The 20,185-nt window shown below is 60.0% G+C and overlaps 1 protein-coding gene across 1 annotated transcript in view; it reads right to left on the bottom strand.

The window, feature by feature from the left end:
- The window catches only part of CACNA1F (calcium voltage-gated channel subunit alpha1 F), a 323,883-nt gene that overhangs the window by 32,949 nt on the left and 270,749 nt on the right, over window positions 1-20,185 (bottom strand). Inside the window, exons 40-42 of the mRNA XM_078664279.1 lie at window positions 19,755-19,865; window positions 15,386-15,657; window positions 14,041-14,184 (exon numbers count right to left, since the gene is read on the bottom strand). Coding sequence (XP_078520405.1) covers window positions 14,041-14,184; window positions 15,386-15,657; window positions 19,755-19,865 — 527 coding nt within the window. The remainder of the gene's footprint in view (window positions 1-14,040; window positions 14,185-15,385; window positions 15,658-19,754; window positions 19,866-20,185) is intronic.

Here is a 20,185-nt window from a genome sequence, read left to right as displayed (position 1 = left end):
CTGGTCCTGAGCCATCAACCTACAACAGTTGTGTCACTATGACTTGTTCTGCACCTACACACACACACAGACACAGACAGACAGACACACACATCCCACCACCCTCCTTGGAAGCCCCACCTTGAGCCCTGTTTGCTCCCCAGCCATTCATATACTTGCTCACTCTAGGACCCTGCATGCTGGAGGCCGCTGGCACAGCGTCTAAACCTACGTTTGGATTCCTTGACTTGACTTGTAGAGTGGCTCACAGGAGGCGACGACTAAATATCCCACATCCTCCATGCCAAGAAACCTTTCATGGCTGTTCTGAGTGTAAACAGATGTGTGAGCTAGCTCCAGATGTGCACTACTGCCTACTTGTGTACATCTGTGTGCGCCACAGCATCACTGAGCGAGGGATGGAGGCGAAGCTCGGTAAGGCCCACACCCCCTCGCAAAGACTACAGATGGGCTTGTGAGGTAGAGAGAAACTGTAACCTTAGCCCCCCCATAGTCTGAAGTGAAAGAGAGGCTCAAGATAAGGCAGGGGGTGGAGCTGTTCCCAGCTACCGACTCCCTCAGCCCGGTTCACCCTCCATGACCACCTCCATGTCTGAAGAGCAAAGAACAGCCCTGATTGGTTAATCAAATATTTACAGGTTCCCCACCCCCTCCACTATGCAAGAAAGAGATGGAGGAGAACCAGATGATGACTGTGGTGGGCTCTGCAAGGGTCAGCAACCTCTAAAGGGTTCATATTCGTCCCAAGGCAGGTTTAGTAAGTACATCTCTGACTTCAAAGGTCTCTTTTTCAGTTCATTTCGTAGCACAAACGATGGCATTAATGCTTCCATATTGCCACTTCCTCAGGTAGTTTTATGTTCCACAGCTTGTGTCAGTGCTTAATAAACACCCCATCTTGTTCCATATCAGACGTAGAAAGAATAATGTATCCTTATCAACAGTGAACAGGTAAATGTATAAATTCTACTCAGAAACCAGGTTTATCTCAACTATCCCTTATTCTCCACATTGGCCATTTCATAAAAGACAACTCTAAGCAGGGAGGGACCACTTCACACACACACTCTTGTTTCACAATGAGTAATATGGGGTTAAGGTTATTTGGGCTTACAGGACTCTAGTTAAAGTTTAAATTAATGCTGCTTTTATTTGTACATTTCTTTATTGATATTTTCATTGTACGTGAAAAACAACCAGAATGAAATACAAAGTACTCCACGAAGTGCTCCACAAAGTACTCCACTCCAACATACATACTATACTAAGAAAGACCCCAAAAAGGAGCAAAAAAGAACTTAAGAAAGAATGAAAAAGAAAGTAGATAAATAAAACAGCAATAAGGAACGAAATGGCCATCTAACTGAACAAATACAGTTTAAGCAAAGCCTGATATAACATATCCCCACACTTAACAAACATCTAACAAACAAATGAATCAAGCCACCAACCTCAAACATTTCATCCCAAAATCAGATCCCTAGATTTAATCTTGACCCCTATAAATCTGGCGTTCATACGCAGCTAACCGGTAAAGATCAGCTAGCCGTTCCTGATGTGTGGGCACCTGTGCTGTACGCCAACGCCATAATATACTAATTTTGGCCACCATAAGAGCCGTTGATATCCATCTTCGCCAATGACAAGCCGCTCTATCTGAAGCAACAAAATTGTGTAACAAGGCCAGCGCGTCTGACTCTTCAAAAGGAATAAACTAGTTGAGCTTAGCGTCTCCCCAATATAGCGCTATTATATATGCAATACTGGACATGACCAAAGCATGTGATACAAATCAAATGCAGCGTCTGGACACCTCCAACATAAAGCACTAGGAACCAAATGAGCCTTGCATGATTTGAAAGTACCCCAATACTAGTACTGGGGGATTTTGAAATAGGCATATATTAAGTCTGCTTCTCTGAGAGAGCGATCAAGATAATAAAGGATTTCCTTCTAGTGAACCTCTGAGTACTCTACACCCAGCCGCTCCAGCCAATAGAATTTAGCCACAAAGCAAATATCATGTGAGTAGAGATTGTCGATGAGTATTTTGAACATATTCGACACCCCTCTCTTGGGAAAGCTCCACAACATATTTCATTTAGAATCGGCGAAGCAAAGAGATGAATCGGATCCCCCCCGAGCTTAGCTCGTAAGTAATGCCGCGCTTGCTAATACCTCCAATGCCCCAAAGGGGCAGAGTATAGCCACTAGAGTTTAGACAGAAAGCAGGGCCCTCTCCCTGCCCTGCTTAAAGTACCGAAAATATGCCCCCACCCAACCCGATCAAAAGCCTTCTCTGCATCCAAAGAGAGCAACAGCTCATCATCTAACCCGTTTCGTACTTTCCATATCACATTGGACAGAAGACGCATGTGATTAAGAGAAGAACGTCCTAGCACAAAACCAACCAACGAGCTATAAACCAAACTAGGGAGGACTTTCTTGAGAAGGACTGCAAGGACCTTTGGAAGATCTTTCATGTCCGCATTGATGAGTGAAATGGGACAGTAGCTTGCGCAGGCAGAAGGATCCTGATCTGGCTTTAATAGGAGGCTGATGAGCGCTCTGCTAAACTCTGTTCTAATGGCTGCACCATCCTCAAGCTCCTCAAAACGCCTATAAAGAAGCAGGATCATCAACTCCCTGTTAACCTTATAAAAATCAATCGAGAAACCATTGCTATCCGGGGCTTTATTGTTGAGCATACTCTTAACAGCCTCTGAAATCGTCTCTTCCAAGATCTCTCCCTCAAGGAGCTGCCGACCGTCCTCAGACAAGTAGGGGGGATGAAGGCCCCTCAAGAAATCCAACTCAAAGGTGTTATCCACAGGAGCATCTGAGCTATAAAGTGCTGAGACGAAACGTGCAAATGCTTCTGTCGTTTCCACCGGGTGAGTGAGCGATCCTTGCTTCTCGCTACAGATTGCTGGAGTGGCAGACTTTGCCTCCCTTTGGTGCAACTGTGCTTCAAGAAGCCTACCTGCCTTTTCCCTTTGCTCATAATGGCACCACTTTAAGTGAAGCAAAGCATAGCATATCCTGCTTGAGTTGTAAGATGTGTCTTAATATATTTTGCTCACTCTAATTGACGAAGAAAGCCGCTTTGGATGCCGTACATAAGTCTCGGTGAGACCACATATCACCCTCTCGAATCAGGTTTCCAACTTGCGGATCACTGAACTAGGCGTGAGCATACTTCTTAAGGTGGCCTTCCCTGTCTCCCATAAAATCTGTACATAATCCGTAGAGAATTTATTTTCTAATAAGAATTGATGTCAATGACCAATACGTTTCTGTTTGCTCTCCGGAGTACGATGATGAGAGAGATTCGGCTGCTGGCGCTTGAATGCAGGGGACACAGAACTGTCAGGACATGATCGGAGATTCCACCAGGATCAATAGTACAAGCGCTCAGGTAGACCAGCGAGGTGATACACGTTAATAAGAAGTCTATCCGAGGACAGGTCTCATGAACACATGAAATAAAAGTGTACTCCCTATCTCTTAGATGTTTTCAACTCCAGGGATCTTTCAAGCCATGATCGCTCGGCGCATCATGCACGATTGCTCGATCCTTGGAATTTGCTTCGTGTATTAGGCTGGAGCGATCCAAATGGGGATTAAGACCTATTTTCCAGTTAACCAAAACTATAGTCTTGGTGTGACCAAACCCAGTCAACAATCTGGATAATGATGAGAAAAAAAGACCCCCGATCATGGGTGGGGGCGTACCCTGCCCACACAATCAGAATCTGATCCATACTGTCAAATTTCACGAAAACATAACAGACTAACGGGTCTGCCCATGCCTTCAGAACATTGACAGGTACAGATTTGTAGAATAGATGGCAACTCCACATCTTTTCGAAGTTGTCCCAAGTATCAGAAAGTGCAGTGGGCAGTAAACCACTACCAACAACTTGACCCACCCAGTACCTCCTCAATTTGCTGGATTCTAGGGCTGAAATATGCATCTCCTGCAATAAGGCAACGTCTGGGCGTTTCAAGGCAAGATAGCACCTTCTTCCTCTTACTGTGGTGTGTGAGGCCATTAAGGGGCTGTATGCACAATCTTTTGAGGTGTATGTAGGAAGACGAGGGGCCGATGTTCCAGAAGAGGCCCCTTCTTCAGCATCCAGCCAACACCAAAGTCAACTATAAAGAGATCAAGAAACCTACAGATACAACCCAAAAGAAAACAAGAAACCTCCAGATCCTTCAAACGTATCTTCAAAGCCCAAACTCATCTATGCTCCTGCCACCTCCTCGCTGGATGTCAACCCCCTTCTAAATTCCTTCACTACCGCCATCACTTTCATTAACACCCAAAGTGGTACGGGGGAGACCGAAGGGATCACAGCAAACTTGCAATGCTCCTGTCTCACCACGAACTGAAGCAGGGCTGATGGGTCTGGAAGTAGGCGCCCTGCAGGTCCAACCGTACCATGCAGTCCCCAGGGTCGCGGCAGACAGAGCCAGGGCCAGAGCGGCCATCTTGAATATTTCCTTACAAAGGAAGACGTTGAGCGGGTGCAGATCTTAAATAGACGAAGACCTCTGCACCAGAAAGTAGCAGGAATAGAAGCGGCCAGCAGGGATCCCCCCAGTGCCTCAGGAGGGGGTCAGCAGGGATCCCCCCAGTGCCTCAGGAGGGGGTCAGCAGGGATCCCCCCAGTGCCTCAGGAGGGGGTCAGCAGGATCCCACCAGTGCCTCAGGAGGGGGTCAGCAGGGATCCCCCAGTGCCTCAGGAGGGGGTCAGCAGGATCACCCCAGTGCCTCAGGAGGGGGTCAGCAGGATCCCACCAGTGCCTCAAGAGGGGGTCAGCAGGGATCCCCCCAGTGCCTCAGGAGGGGGTCAGCAGGATCACCCCAGTGCCTCAGGAGGGGACCAGCAGTGACCGCCCCAGTGCCTCAGGAGGGGGCCAGCAGGGATCCCCCCAGTGCCTCAGGAGGGGGTCAGCAGGGATCCCCCCCAGTGCCTCAGGAGGGGGTCAGCAGTGACCGCCCCAGTGCCTCAGGAGGGGGCCAGCAGGGATCCCCCCAGTGCCTCAGGAGGGGGTCAGCAGTGATCCCCCCAGTGCCTCAGGAGGGGGTCAGCAGGGATCCCCCCAGTGCCTCAGGAGGGGGTCAGCAGGGATCCCCCCAGTGCCTCAGGAGGGTACCAGCAGTGACCGCCCCAGTGCCTCAGGAGGGGGTCAGCAGGATCCCACCAGTGCCTCAGGAGGGGGTCAGCAGGGATCCCCCCAGTGCCTCAGGAGGGGGCCAGCAGGGATCCCCCAGTGCCTCAGGAGGGGGTCAGCAGGATCACCCCAGTGCCTCAGGAGGGGGCCAGCAGGGATCCCCCAGTGCCTCAGGAGGGGGTCAGCAGGATCACCCCAGTGCCTCAGGAGGGGGTCAGCAGGGATCCCCCCAGTGCCTCAGGAGGGGGCCAGCAGGGATCCCCCAGTGCCTCAGGAGGGGCCAGCAGTGACCCCCCCCCCAGTGCCTCAGGAGGGGGTCAGCAGGGATCCCCCCAGTGCCTCAGGAGGGGGCCAGCAGGGATCCCCCCAGTGCCTCAGGAGGGGCCAGCAGGGATCCCCCAGTGCCTCAGGAGGGGGTCAGCAGGGATCACCCCAGTGCCTCAGGAGGGGGTCAGCAGGGATCCCCCCAGTGCCTCAGGAGGGGGTCAGCAGGGGTCCCCCCAGTGCCTCAGGAGGGGCCAGCAGTGACCCCCCCCCCCAGTGCCTCAGGAGGGGGTCAGCAGGGATCCCCCCAGTGCCTCAGGAGGGGCCAGCAGTGACCCCCCCCCCAGTGCCTCAGGAGGGGGTCAGCAGGGATCCCCCCAGTGCCTCAGGAGGGGCCAGCAGTGACCCCCCCCCAGTGCCTCAGGAGGGGGTCAGCAGGGATCCCCCCAGTGCCTCAGGAGGGGCCAGCAGTGACCCCCCCCCCCCCCAGTGCCTCAGGAGGGGGTCAGCAGGGATCCCCCCAGTGCCTCAGGAGGGGCCAGCAGTGACCCCCCCCCCAGTGCCTCAGGAGGGGGTCAGCAGGGATCCCCCCAGTGCCTCAGGAGGGGCCAGCAGTGACCCCCCCCCCAGTGCCTCAGGAGGGGGTCAGCAGGGATCCCCCCAGTGCCTCAGGAGGGGCCAGCAGTGACCCCCCCCCCAGTGCCTCAGGAGGGGGTCAGCAGGGATCCCCCAGTGCCTCAGGAGGGGCCAGCAGTGACCCCCCCCCCAGTGCCTCAGGAGGGGGTCAGCAGGGATCCCCCCAGTGCCTCAGGAGGGGCCAGCAGTGACCCCCCCCCCTCAGTGCCTCAGGAGGGGGTCAGCAGGGATCCCCCAGTGCCTCAGGAGGGGCCAGCAGTGACCCCCCCCCCCCAGTGCCTCAGGAGGGGGTCAGCAGGGATCCCCCCAGTGCCTCAGGAGGGGGCCAGCAGGGGTCCCCCCAGTGCCTCAGGAGGGTACCAGCAGGATCCCACCAGTGCCTCAGGAGGGGGTCAGCAGGGATCCCACCAGTGCCTCAGGAGGGGGTCAGCAGGGATCCCCCCAGTGCCTCAGGAGGGGGTCAGCAGGGATCCCCCCCAGTGCCTCAGGAGGGGGTCAGCAGGGATCCCCCCCAGTGCCTCAGGAGGGGGTCAGCAGGGATCCCCCCAGTGCCTCAGGAGGGGCCAGCAGTGACCCCCCCCCCAGTGCCTCAGGAGGGGGTCAGCAGGGATCCCCCAGTGCCTCAGGAGGGGCCAGCAGTGACCCCCCCCCCAGTGCCTCAGGAGGGGGTCAGCAGGGATCCCCCCAGTGCCTCAGGAGGGGCCAGCAGTGACCCCCCCCCCCAGTGCCTCAGGAGGGGGTCAGCAGGGATCCCCAAGTGCCTCAGGAGGGGCCAGCAGTGACCCCCCCCCAGTGCCTCTGGAGGGGGTCAGCAGGGATCCCCCCAGTGCCTCAGGAGGGGCCAGCAGTGACCCCCCCCCAGTGCCTCAGGAGGGGGTCAGCAGGGATCCCCCAGTGCCTCAGGAGGGGCCAGCAGTGACCCCCCCCCCCAGTGCCTCAGGAGGGGGTCAGCAGGGATCCCCCCGGTGCCTCAGGAGGGGGCCAGCAGGGGTCCCCCCAGTGCCTCAGGAGGGGGTCAGCAGGGATCCCCCCGGTGCCTCAGGAGGGGGCCAGCAGGGGTCCCCCCAGTGCCTCAGGAGGGTACCAGCAGGATCCCACCAGTGCCTCAGGAGGGGATCAGCAGGGGTCCCCCCAGTGCCTCAGGAGGGTACCAGCAGGATCCCACCAGTGCCTCAGGAGGGGGTCAGCAGGGGTCCCCCCAGTGCCTCAGGAGGGTACCAGCAGGATCCCACCAGTGCCTCAGGAGGGGGTCAGCAGGGATCCCACCAGTGCCTCAGGAGGGGGTCAGCAGGGATCCCCCCCAGTGCCTCAGGAGGGGGTCAGCAGGGATCCCCCCAGTGCCTCAGGAGGGGCCAGCAGTGACCCCCCCCCAGTGCCTCAGGAGGGGGTCAGCAGGGATCCCCCAGTGCCTCAGGAGGGGCCAGCAGTGACCCCCCACCCCCAGTGCCTCAGGAGGGGGTCAGCAGGGATCCCCCCAGTGCCTCAGGAGGGGCCAGCAGTGACCCCCCCCCCCCCAGTGCCTCAGGAGGGGGTCAGCAGGGATCCCCAAGTGCCTCAGGAGGGGCCAGCAGTGACCCCCCCTCCCAGTGCCTCAGGAGGGGGTCAGCAGGGATCCCCCCAGTGCCTCAGGAGGGGCCAGCAGTGACCCCCCCCCCCCAGTGCCTCAGGAGGGGGTCAGCAGGGATCCCCCAGTGCCTCAGGAGGGGCCAGCAGTGACCCCCCCCCCCAGTGCCTCAGGAGGGGGTCAGCAGGGATCCCCCCGGTGCCTCAGGAGGGGGCCAGCAGGGGTCCCCCCAGTGCCTCAGGAGGGGATCAGCAGGGATCCCCCCGGTGCCTCAGGAGGGGGCCAGCAGGGGTCCCCCCAGTGCCTCAGGAGGGTACCAGCAGGATCCCACCAGTGCCTCAGGAGGGGATGAGCAGGCAGGGGTCCCCCCAGTGCCTCAGGAGGGTACCAGCAGGATCCCACCAGTGCCTCAGGAGGGGGTCAGCAGGGGTCCCCCCAGTGCCTCAGGAGGGTACCAGCAGGATCCCACCAGTGCCTCAGGAGGGGGTCAGCAGGGATCCCACCAGTGCCTCAGGAGGGGGTCAGCAGGGATCCCCCCCAGTGCCTCAGGAGGGGGTCAGCAGGGATCCCCCCAGTGCCTCAGGAGGGGCCAGCAGTGACCCCCCCCAGTGCCTCAGGAGGGGGTCAGCAGGGATCCCCCAGTGCCTCAGGAGGGGCCAGCAGTGACCCCCCCCCAGTGCCTCAGGAGGGGGTCAGCAGGGATCCCCCCAGTGCCTCAGGAGGGGCCAGCAGTGACCCCCCCCCAGTGCCTCAGGAGGGGGTCAGCAGGGATCCCCCAGTGCCTCAGGAGGGGCCAGCAGTGACCCCCCCCCAGTGCCTCAGGAGGGGGTCAGCAGGGATCCCCCCAGTGCCTCAGGAGGGGCCAGCAGTGACCCCCCCCAGTGCCTCAGGAGGGGGTCAGCAGGGATCCCCCAGTGCCTCAGGAGGGGCCAGCAGTGACCCCCCCCCCAGTGCCTCAGGAGGGGGTCAGCAGGGATCCCCCCGGTGCCTCAGGAGGGGGCCAGCAGGGGTCCCCCCAGTGCCTCAGGAGGGGGTCAGCAGGGATCCCCCCGGTGCCTCAGGAGGGGGCCAGCAGGGGTCCCCCCAGTGCCTCAGGAGGGTACCAGCAGGATCCCACCAGTGCCTCAGGAGGGGGTCAGCAGGGATCCCACCAGTGCCTCAGGAGGGGGTCAGCAGGGGTCCCCCCAGTGCCTCAGGAGGGTACCAGCAGGATCCCACCAGTGCCTCAGGAGGGGGTCAGCAGGGATCCCACCAGTGCCTCAGGAGGGGGTCAGCAGGGATCCCTCCAGTGCCTCAGGAGGGGGCCAGCAGGGGTCCCCCCAGTGCCTCAGGAGGGGGTCAGCAGGGATCCCACCAGTGCCTCAGGAGGGGGTCAGCAGGGATCCCTCCAGTGCCTCAGGAGGGGGCCAGCAGGGGTCCCCCCAGTGCCTCAGGAGGGTACCAGCAGGATCCCACCAGTGCCTCAGGAGGGGGTCAGCAGGGATCCCACCAGTGCCTCAGGAGGGGGTCAGCAGGGGTCCCCCCAGTGCCTCAGGAGGGTACCAGCAGGATCCCACCAGTGCCTCAGGAGGGGGTCAGCAGGGATCCCACCAGTGCCTCAGGAGGGGGTCAGCAGGGATCCCCCAGTGCCTCAGGAGGGGGTCAGCAGGATCACCCCATTGCCTCAGGAGGGGGCCAGCAGGGATCCCCCCAGTGCCTCAGGAGGGGGTCAGGAGGGATCCCCCAGTGCCTCAGGAGGGGCCAGCAGTGACCCCCCCCCAGTGCCTCAGGAGGGGGTCAGCAGGGATCCCCCCGGTGCCTCAGGAGGGGGCCAGCAGGGGTCCCCCCAGTGCCTCAGGAGGGGGTCAGCAGGGATCCCACCAGTGCCTCAGGAGGGGGTCAGCAGGGATCCCACCAGTGCCTCAGGAGGGGGTCAGCAGGGATCCCCCCCAGTGCCTCAGGAGGGGGCCAGCAGGGGTCCCCCCAGTGCCTCAGGAGGGGGTCAGCAGGGATCCCACCAGTGCCTCAGGAGGGGGTCAGCAGGGATCCCTCCAGTGCCTCAGGAGGGGGCCAGCAGGGGTCCCCCCAGTGCCTCAGGAGGGTACCAGCAGGATCCCACCAGTGCCTCAGGAGGGGGTCAGCAGGGATCCCACCAGTGCCTCAGGAGGGGGTCAGCAGGGGTCCCCCCAGTGCCTCAGGAGGGTACCAGCAGGATCCCACCAGTGCCTCAGGAGGGGGTCAGCAGGATCACCCCATTGCCTCAGGAGGGGGCCAGCAGGGATCCCCCCAGTGCCTCAGGAGGGGGTCAGCAGGGATCCCCCAGTGCCTCAGGAGGGGCCAGCAGTGACCCCCCCCCCCCAGTGCCTCAGGAGGGGGTCAGCAGGGATCCCCCTGGTGCCTCAGGAGGGGGCCAGCAGGGGTCCCCCAGTGCCTCAGGAGGGGGTCAGCAGGGATCCCCCCGGTGCCTCAGGAGGGGGCCAGCAGGGGTCCCCCCCAGTGCCTCAGGAGGGTACCAGCAGGATCCCACCAGTGCCTCAGGAGGGGGTCAGCAGGGATCCCACCAGTGCCTCAGGAGGGGGTCAGCAGGGATCCCCCCCAGTGCCTCAGGAGGGGGCCAGCAGGGGTCCCCCCAGTGCCTCAGGAGGGGGTCAGCAGGGATCCCACCAGTGCCTCAGGAGGGGGTCAGCAGGGATCCCTCCAGTGCCTCAGGAGGGGGCCAGCAGGGGTCCCCCCAGTGCCTCAGGAGGGTACCAGCAGGATCCCACCAGTGCCTCAGGAGGGGGTCAGCAGGGATCCCACCAGTGCCTCAGGAGGGGGTCAGCAGGGATCCCCCAGTGCCTCAGGAGGGGGTCAGCAGGATCACCCCATTGCCTCAGGAGGGGGCCAGCAGGGATCCCCCAGTGCCTCAGGAGGGGGTCAGCAGGATCACCCCATTGCCTCAGGAGGGGGCCAGCAGGGATCCCCCCAGTGCCTCAGGAGGGGGCCAGCAGGGATCCCCCCAGTGCCTCAGGAGGGGGTCAGCAGTGATCCCCCCAGTGCCTCAGGAGGGGGCCAGCAGGGATCCCCCCAGTGCCTCAGGAGGGGGTCAGCAGAATCCCCCCAGTGCCTCAGGAGGGGGCCAGCAGGGATCCCCCCAGTGCCTCAGGAGGGGGTCAGCAGGGATCCCACCAGTGCCTCAGGAGGGGGTCAGCAGGATCACCCCATTGCCTCAGGAGGGGGCCAGCAGGGATCCCCCCAGTGCCTCAGGAGGGGGTCAGCAGGATCACCCCAGTGCCTCAGGAGGGGGTCAGCAGGGATCCCCCCAGTGCCTCAGGAGGGGGTCAGCAGGGGTCCCCCCAGTGCCTCAGGAGGGGGTCAGCAGGATCACCCCAGTGCCTCAGGAGGGGGTCAGCAGTGACCCCCCCCCCAGTGCCTCAGGAGGGGGTCAGCAGGGATCCCCCCAGTGCCTCAGGAGGGTACCAGCAGGGATCCCCCAGTGCCTCAGGAGGGTACCAGCAGGGATCCCCCCAGTGCCTCGGGAGGGGGCAGCAGGGATCCCCCCAGTGCCTCAGGAGGGGGTCAGCAGGGTCCCCCCAGTGCCTCAGGAGGGGGTCAGCAGGGATCCCCCCAGTGCCTCGGGAGGGGGTCAGCAGGGGTCCCCCAGTGCCTCAGGAGGGGGTCAGCAGGGATCCCCCAGTGCCTCGGGAGGGGGTCAGCAGGGATCCCCCCAGTGCCTCGGGAGGGGGTCAGCAGGGGTCCCCCCAGTGCCTCGGGAGGGGGTCAGCAGGGATCCCCCCAGTGCCTCAGGAGGGGGCCAGCAGGATCCCACCAGTGCCTCAGGAGGGGGTCAGCAGGGATCCCACCAGTGCCTCAGGAGGGGGTCAGCAGGGATCCCCCAGTGCCTCAGGAGGGGGTCTGCAGGATCACCCCATTGCCTCAGGAGGGGGCCAGCAGGGATCCCCCAGTGCCTCAGGAGGGGGTCAGCAGGGGTCCCCCCAGTGCCTCAGGAGGGGCCAGCAGTGACCCCCCCCCCCCCAGTGCCTCAGGAGGGGGTCAGCAGGATCACCCCATTGCCTCAGGAGGGGGTCAGCAGGGATCCCCCAGTGCCTCAGGAGGGGGTCAGCAGTGATCCCCCCAGTGCCTCAGGAGGGGGCCAGCAGGGATCCCCCCAGTGCCTCAGGAGGGGGTCAGCAGGGATCCCCCAGTGCCTCAGGAGGGGGTCAGCAGTGATCCCCCCAGTGCCTCAGGAGGGGGCCAGCAGGGATCCCCCCAGTGCCTCAGGAGGGGGTCAGCAGAATCCCCCCAGTGCCTCAGGAGGGGGTCAGCAGGGATCCCCCCAGTGCCTCAGGAGGGGGTCAGCAGGGATCCCCCCAGTGCCTCAGGAGGGGGTCATCAGGGATCCCCCCAGTGCCTCGGGAGGGGGCAGCAGGGATCCCCCCCAGTGCCTCAGGAGGGGGTCAGCAGGGTCCCCCCAGTGCCTCAGGAGGGGGTCAGCAGGGATCCCCCCAGTGCCTCGGGAGGGGGTCAGCAGGGATCCCCCCAGTGCCTCGGGAGGGGGTCAGCAGGGGTCCCCCCAGTGCCTCGGGAGGGGGTCAGCAGGGATCCCCCCAGTGCCTCAGGAGGGGGCCAGCAGGATCCCACCAGTGCCTCAGGAGGGGGTCAGCAGGGATCCCACCAGTGCCTCAGGAGGGGGTCAGCAGGGATCCCCCAGTGCCTCAGGAGGGGGTCAGCAGGATCACCCCATTGCCTCAGGAGGGGGCCAGCAGGGATCCCCCAGTGCCTCAGGAGGGGGTCAGCAGGGGTCCCCCCAGTGCCTCAGGAGGGGCCAGCAGTGACCCCCCCCCCAGTGCCTCAGGAGGGGGTCAGCAGGATCACCCCATTGCCTCAGGAGGGGGTCAGCAGGGATCCCCCAGTGCCTCAGGAGGGGGTCAGCAGTGATCCCCCCAGTGCCTCAGGAGGGGGCCAGCAGGGATCCCCCCAGTGCCTCAGGAGGGGGTCAGCAGGGATCCCCCAGTGCCTCAGGAGGGGGTCAGCAGTGATCCCCCCAGTGCCTCAGGAGGGGGCCAGCAGGGATCCCCCCAGTGCCTCAGGAGGGGGTCAGCAGAATCCCCCCAGTGCCTCAGGAGGGGGTCAGCAGGGATCCCCCAGTGCCTCAGGAGGGGGTCAGCAGGGATCCCCCCAGTGCCTCAGGAGGGGGTCAGCAGGGATCCCCCCAGTGCCTCAGGAGGGGGTCAGCAGGGATCCCCCCAGTGCCTCAGGAGGGGGTCAGCAGGGATCCCCCCAGTGCCTCAGGAGGGGGTCAGCAGGATCACCCCATTGCCTCAGGAGGGGGTCAGCAGGATCCCCCCAGTGCCTCAGGAGGGGGTCAGCAGGATCACCCCATTGCCTCAGGAGGGGGTCAGCAGGATCCCCCCAGTGCCTCAGGAGGGGGTCAGCAGGATCACCCCATTGCCTCAGGAGGGGGTCAGCAGGGATCCCCCCAGTGCCTCAGGAGGGGGTCAGCAGGGATCCCCCCAGTGCCTCAGGAGGGGTCAGCAGGGATCCCCCAGTGCCTCAGGAGGGGGTCAGCAGGGATCCCCCCAGTGCCTCAGGAGGGGGTCAGCAGGGATCCCCCCAGTGCCTCAGGAGGGGCCAACAGTGACCCCCCCCCCCCAGTGCCTCAGGAGGGGCCAACAGTGACCCTCCCCCCCCCAGTGCCTCAGGAGGGGCCAACAGTGACCCCCCCCCCCCAGTGCCTCAGGAGGGGCCAACAGTGACCCTCCCCCCCAGTGCCTCAGGAGGGGCCAACAGTGACCCCCCCCCCCAGTGCCTCAGGAGGGGCCAACAGTGACCCCCCCCCCCCAGTGCCTCAGGAGGGGCCAGCAGTATTTATCAATGAGTAACACCTTTCCATGGATAATACGCAGCCATAGCTGCAATGCCCCTGGCACCAAGGTCATACTGTTAGTAATAAGGCTCCCCACAGCCACAAAATGTATCACTGAAATGTCAGCTTTAAATACATTTTGTAAATTCAACCATTTTTCATCAAACATCTTATGAGCTCTGAAAATACACACAAATACAGAGTTCCTAATTGTAGTTTACAAGTATGAATTCAAGCAAACTAAAGCTGCACATTTATTAGGCTGTACTGCACACAGGAGGAAGAACTGCACACAGGAGGGAGAACTGCACACAGGAGGGAGAACTGCACACAGGAGGGAGAACTGCACACAGGAGGAAGAACTGCACACAGGAGGGAGAACTGCACACAGGAGGAAGAACTGCACACAGGAGGAAGAACTACACACAGGAGGGCTGCACACAGGAGGGCTGCACACAGGAGGGAGAGCTGCACACAGGAGGGAGAGCTGCACACAGGAGAACAGCTGGCAGAGAGATGGAGGAGCCTGGGGTGGAGGGAGCAGCTGTCCTCTCACTTCAGATCTCACCTCTCTCTTTCCCTGGACGCCACACTTTCGCCATCATCCTCCTCGCGGCTGCAGTAGCCTTCCTCGTGGGGTTGGTCCCCCTCAGCCGTGTCCAGGGGCTCCTCCTGCACGGTGGGGGGTATGCAGGTGACCTCAGAGCTCCGCCTGAAGAGAAGCAGAGGGCATGAACTAATGCACCGATACCTCCTGCAGCACCTACCCACCCACACCTGTCACCGCCAGCACCCACCCACACCTGTCACCGCCAGCACCCACCCACACCTGTCACCCCAGCACCCACCCACACACACCTGCCACCCTCAGCACCCACCCAGCCACACCTGTCACCGCCAGCACCCACCCACACCTGTCACCCCAGCACCCACCCACACACACCTGCCACCCTCAGCACCCACCCAGCCACACCTGTCACCCTCAGCACCCACCCACCCACACCTGTCACCGCCAGCACCCACCCACCCACACCTGCCACCCTCAGCACCCACCCAGCCACACCTGTCACCGCCAGCACCCACTCACACCTGTCACCCTCAGCACCCACCCGCTCACACCTGTCACCGCCAGCACCCACCCAGCCACACCTGTCACCCTCAGCACCCACCCACCCACACCTGTCACCGCCAGCACCCACCCACCCACACCTGTCAGCGGCCAGCACCAACCCACCCACACCTGTCACCCTCAGCACCCACCCACCCACACCTGTCACCGCCAGCACCCACCCACCCACACCTGTCACCCTCAGCACCCACCCACACCTGTCACTGCCAGCACCCACCCACACACACCTGTCACCCTCAGCACCCACCCACCCACACCTGTCACCACCAGCACCCACCCACCCACACCTGTCACTGCCAGCACCCACCCACACACACCTCTCACCCTCAGCACCCACCCACTCACCCACACCTGTCACCACCAGCACCCACCCACCCACACCTGTCACCGCCAGCACCCACCCACCCTCACCACCAGCACCCACCCACCCACACCTGTCACCGCCAGCACCCACCCACCCACACCTGTCACTCTCAGCACCCACCCACCCACACCTGTCACCGCCAGAACCTACCCACACCTGTCACCGCCAGCACCCACCCACCCACACCTGTCACCCTCAGCACCCACCCACACCTGTCACCGCCAGCACCCAAACACCCACACCTGTCAGTGGCCAGCACCCACCCACCCACAACAGTCACCCTCAGCACCCACCCAGACCTGTCACCAGCAAGCACCCACTCCTGCCACCCTCAGCACCCACCCACACCGGTCACCGCCAGCACCCACCCACGCCTGTCACTGCCAGCACCCACCCACACCTGTCACCGCCCGCACCCACCTGTGCAGGCTGTGGCCCTTCTTCTCGCTCCCATGGGTGCCAGGGGCCCCAGCCTCCTGCGGAGCCGCTTCGGTGTCCTGGCAGGGAGCAGCGCCATTGGCCAGGCGGGAGGAAGTCACCAAGGAGGAGCGTCGCGGGGGTGGGGGCAACTTCACCTCAGGGGTAATGCTTCCCACGCCCCCCATGGCCAGGATGGACTGCGCCACCATGGAGGCCCGGGAGCCGCGCCGGTCCAGGAGGGCGACGCTTGGGGCAAAGAGGCTATCGGTGTTCTGGGAGAAAATGAGGCAAAGTATGGTTACTCAGGACATCAATGCACAGAGCAGCCCTGCCCCAAAACACTCACACCACAGGGGGCTCTGCCCCAAAACACTCACACCACAGGGGGCTCTGCCCCAAAACACTCACACCACAGGGGGGCTCTGCCCCCAAAACACTCACACCACAGGGGGGCTCTGCCCAAACCACTCACACCACGGGGGGGGTCTCTGCCCCAAAACACTTACACCACAGAGGGAGGGGGGCTCTGCCCCAAAACACTTACACCACAGAGGGGGGGCTCTGCCCCAAAACACTCACACCACGGAGGGAGGGGGGCTCTGCCCCAAACCACTCACACCACAGGGGGGGGTTCTGCCCCAAAACACTCACACCACAGGGGGGCTCTGCCCCAAAACACTTACACCACAGAGGGGGGGGCTCTGCCCCAAAACACTCACACCACAGGGGGGGTTCTGCCTCAAAACACTCACACCACAGAGGGGGGCTCTGCCCCAAAACACTCACACCACAGGGGGGGGGCTCTGCCCCAAAACACTCACACCACAGAGGGAGGGGGCTCTGCCCCAAAACACTCACACCAGAGACGGGGGAGGCTCTACAGGCCTCCTTTGGAGAGGGAGGTCCTGGGACATTCACCATGACAGAGTGGGTGTCCCTCTGCCCTTGTGGGTCTCTGAGCTCATTTGGAGTAGGGGTTGGGGGCAGATAAGTTTCAGAAAGAAGGATCTCATTTGGCTCTATTATAAGACATAAGACACTCCTTGCAGAGGGCCGGCTGCAGGAGGACCACCAGACCCACTCGTTTAGACTCACTCGTCTGGACCCACTCGTCTGGACTCACTCGTCTGGACCCACACGTCTGGACTCACTCGTCTGGACCCACTCGTCTGGACCCACACGTCTGGACTCACACGTCTGGACTCACTCGTCTGGACTCACTTGTCTGGACCCACTCGTCTGGACTCACTCGTCTGGACCCACACGTCTGGACTCACTCGTCTGGACCCACTCGTCTGGACTCACTCGTCTGGACCCACTCGTCTGGACTCACTCGTCTGGACCCACAGGTCTGGACTCACTCGTCTGGACTCACTTGTCTGGACCCACAGGTCTGGACCCAAACGTCTGGACTCACTCGTCTGGACTCACTCGTCTGGACCCACTCGTCTGGACCCACACGTCTGGACTCACTCGTCTGCACCCACACGTCTGGACCCACACGTCTGGACTCACTCGTCTTGACTCACTCGTCTGGACCCACACGTCTGGACTCACTCGTCTTGACTCACTCGTCTGGACCCACACGTCTGGACCCAAACGTCTGGACCCAAACGTCTGGACTCACTCATCTGGACCCACTCATCTGGACTCACTCGTCTGGACCCACTCGTCTTGACTCACTCGTCTGGACCCACACGTCTGGACCCAAACGTCTGGACCCAAACGTCTGGACTCACTCATCTGGACCCACTCATCTGGATTCACTCGTCTGGACTCACTCGTCTGGACCCACTCGTCTGGACCCACACATCTGGACTCACTCGTCTGCACCCAAACGTCTGGACCCACACGTCTGGACTCACTTGTCTGGACCCACACGTCTGGACTCACTCGTCTGGACCCACTCGTCTTGACTCACTCGTCTGGACCCACACGTCTGGACCCACACGTCTGAACTCACTTGTCTGGACCCACTCGTCTGGACCCACACGTCTGGACCCACACGTCTGGACTCACTCGTCTGGACCCACATGTCTGGATTCACTCGTCGGGACCCACACGTCTGGACTCACTCGTCTGGACTCACTCGTCTGGACCCACACGTCTGGATTCACTCGTCTGGACCCACACGTCTGGACCCACACATCTGGACTCCCTCGTCTGGACCCACACGTCTGGACCCAGACGTCTGGACTCACTCGTCTGGACCCACACGTCTGGATTCACTCGTCGGGACCCACACGTCTGGACTCACTCGTCTGGACTCACTCGTCTGGACCCACACGTCTGGACTCACTCGTCTGGACCCACACGTCTGGATTCACTCGTCGGGACCCACACGTCTGGACTCACTCGTCTGGACTCACTCGTCTGGACTTACTCGTCTGGACTCACTCGTCTGGACCCACACGTCTGGATTCACTCGTCGGGACCCACACGTCTGGACTCACTCGTCTGGACTCACTCGTCTGGACTCACTCGTCTGGACCCACTCGTCTGGACCTCCCCCCTATCTGGGAATTGGAATGCGTTCAGGGGCATTGATTCATATGTCATTCTATGTCGTATTAAAATGAGTATGCGATCAATTTTCAGGAAAGTGTATAGAATTCTAAAACATACATCTTTTTAGCTGAAATCTGGCTCAACGGGGGAAGGGACGCTTGTAGTCACACTCTGAAAAAAGTGAGGCAAGACTTAGGATCAATACTCGTAAAGAGACAACCAAGTTTTGAGAAAATGAGGAAAAATGCTTGTGTTAGGCTATGCCGTACTCACATTCTCAAAGCTGCTCATTGCCGAACACATTCTACTATGACGTAAAATGATGTTACTCTGGCCACAAGTACCTAACATAGCGATAATGTTCAGATCTACGGTAATGGATACAGGAGTACACTTTTGGTGTATCGGTGCCACAGCATGAGGTCTGTTATCCACCGTGGCATACACATTAAGCGACAGAGTGTGTGATTTATGTTACGTGTTTTGCATTGTCTTGTTTGTATTGTAAAAGCTAGGATTGACCTAGCACAATAGCTGAAAATGAAAAATATATCACGTGTTTTTCCCAATGTGGTGATGTGTTTTCTAGTTGCCTGTATTTGCCTTCATTGAAGTGAATATAATAACTTTTACGTCCTATCTTTCCAGATGATCTAAAAAGAACAAATACCGATTGGGTATTGTATTATATGTCTGTTTCCCTTAATATTCATTAAGAAGACTTATGTGGTGTCACTAATAATAGGAGTACTAGGGATCATTGTTATGGTCCTGAAGAAAAGCCTTGGGGTGACGGCTTGAAACATGTCGACCGTGAGATACCCACTCACAGACGTGTGCCTCTCCTTTCCCCTTTTTTGACAATACCAGCAAGAGGAGTGAATAAATATGTAGTTCCTACTTAGCCAGGTATTTTTTAACGGTAGAGTAGGCCCTCCCTCTCTTATACCATCATTTACTTTACAGTATCCATCTCACAAAGTGCTCCCACGTCTTTGTCGGTCAGAGAACGCCACGCCCGCAGCGGGGCGGGAATAACCCGATGATGAAGCAAGCCACCTAGGGATATCTTGGTGGGTGAGGGTTATTTTATGAGGAAACTTTCTGTTTTCCTAAACTATAAAGAATAATGGAAAGATAGCCACTTCCAGCACCGTGGGGCTCTTCTTGGTTGTTTGTGCGCCCATATTGCTCATGAGCGCTTGAAGCCAGGGAACGGCTAGACTAGAGTCCACCCCACCCTGCCACACACACACCACCTAGACGGGCGTGAGTCTTGTTTATTTATTCATTATTTATTTATAAAGTTTTATATAGCGCAAACTTGACCCAAGAGGATATCAGAGCACTTTACATTTAGGATTGTTGCGTTAAAAGTTACATCAGATACAAGAGCATAGTAAAAAACCATCAAGCATTGCTACACCTTTAAAGAGGCACACAACATGCTGGCACAGTGGTTCTGTGGAAACTTGTGTCAGGCCAGTGTAGACAGACTCAAGGCCCCTTGTACAAAGTACCTATCACAGTAAAGGTACACTCAGCAGAAATATTAGCCACCGAGGAGAAAGAGCTCAGAGTCCTCCCCACAACAGACCTGCGTAAGGAACAACTTCACCCGTTGTGCGTGGGCACAGTGCTGCTCGAACAGCCGCAGACCAGTCATACTTCGAGAAGTGCCTCAGAGCTCCCTTCACATTGGAGCTATCACATGGGCACTATGACCCCCCCTCCACACACACACACCTGTGAGTAAAACAGCCCCAGCACACAGACCATGAGTCTCACAGACAGGACCTGTGGGGCAGACTGACAGGGACACAGCACAGAAGGAAGGGGCTCCATGAACCATATCTCCAACCTTGCATGAGGCGCGTCGCTCCAGAACTTGTCCAATGAGATCGTCCTCCATGTCACAGGACAAGGCCCGGCGGATCTCAGGACCCAGGTCCTGGAGGGTCTTCAAACCGGCCTGCAGCACAGAAGGAAGAGGGAAGAAACAAAGAAAGGTCCGGCTAGTGAGAAGGAGAGAAGAGAGGTGGAGGAGGTATGCACGAAGGAGAGAGAGCGCAAGAGAGAGCAGGCCAACAAGAGAGAGAGAGGAGGCCAACCAGAGAGAGAGGAGGCCAACCAGAGAGAGATGAGGCCAACCAGAGAGAGAGAAGGCCAACGAGAGAGAGAGGAGGCCAACCAGAGAGAGAGGAGGCTAATGAGAGAGAAAGAAGGCCAATGAGAAAGACAAGGCAAACGAGAGAGAGAGGAGGCCAACGAGAGAGAGAGAAGGCCAACGAG

This window comes from Lissotriton helveticus, chromosome 10 (genome assembly GCF_964261635.1).
Source record: "Lissotriton helveticus chromosome 10, aLisHel1.1, whole genome shotgun sequence".
Taxonomy (NCBI): Eukaryota; Metazoa; Chordata; class Amphibia; order Caudata; family Salamandridae; genus Lissotriton; species Lissotriton helveticus.
This window is presented reverse-complemented; position numbering and strand designations above follow the sequence as displayed.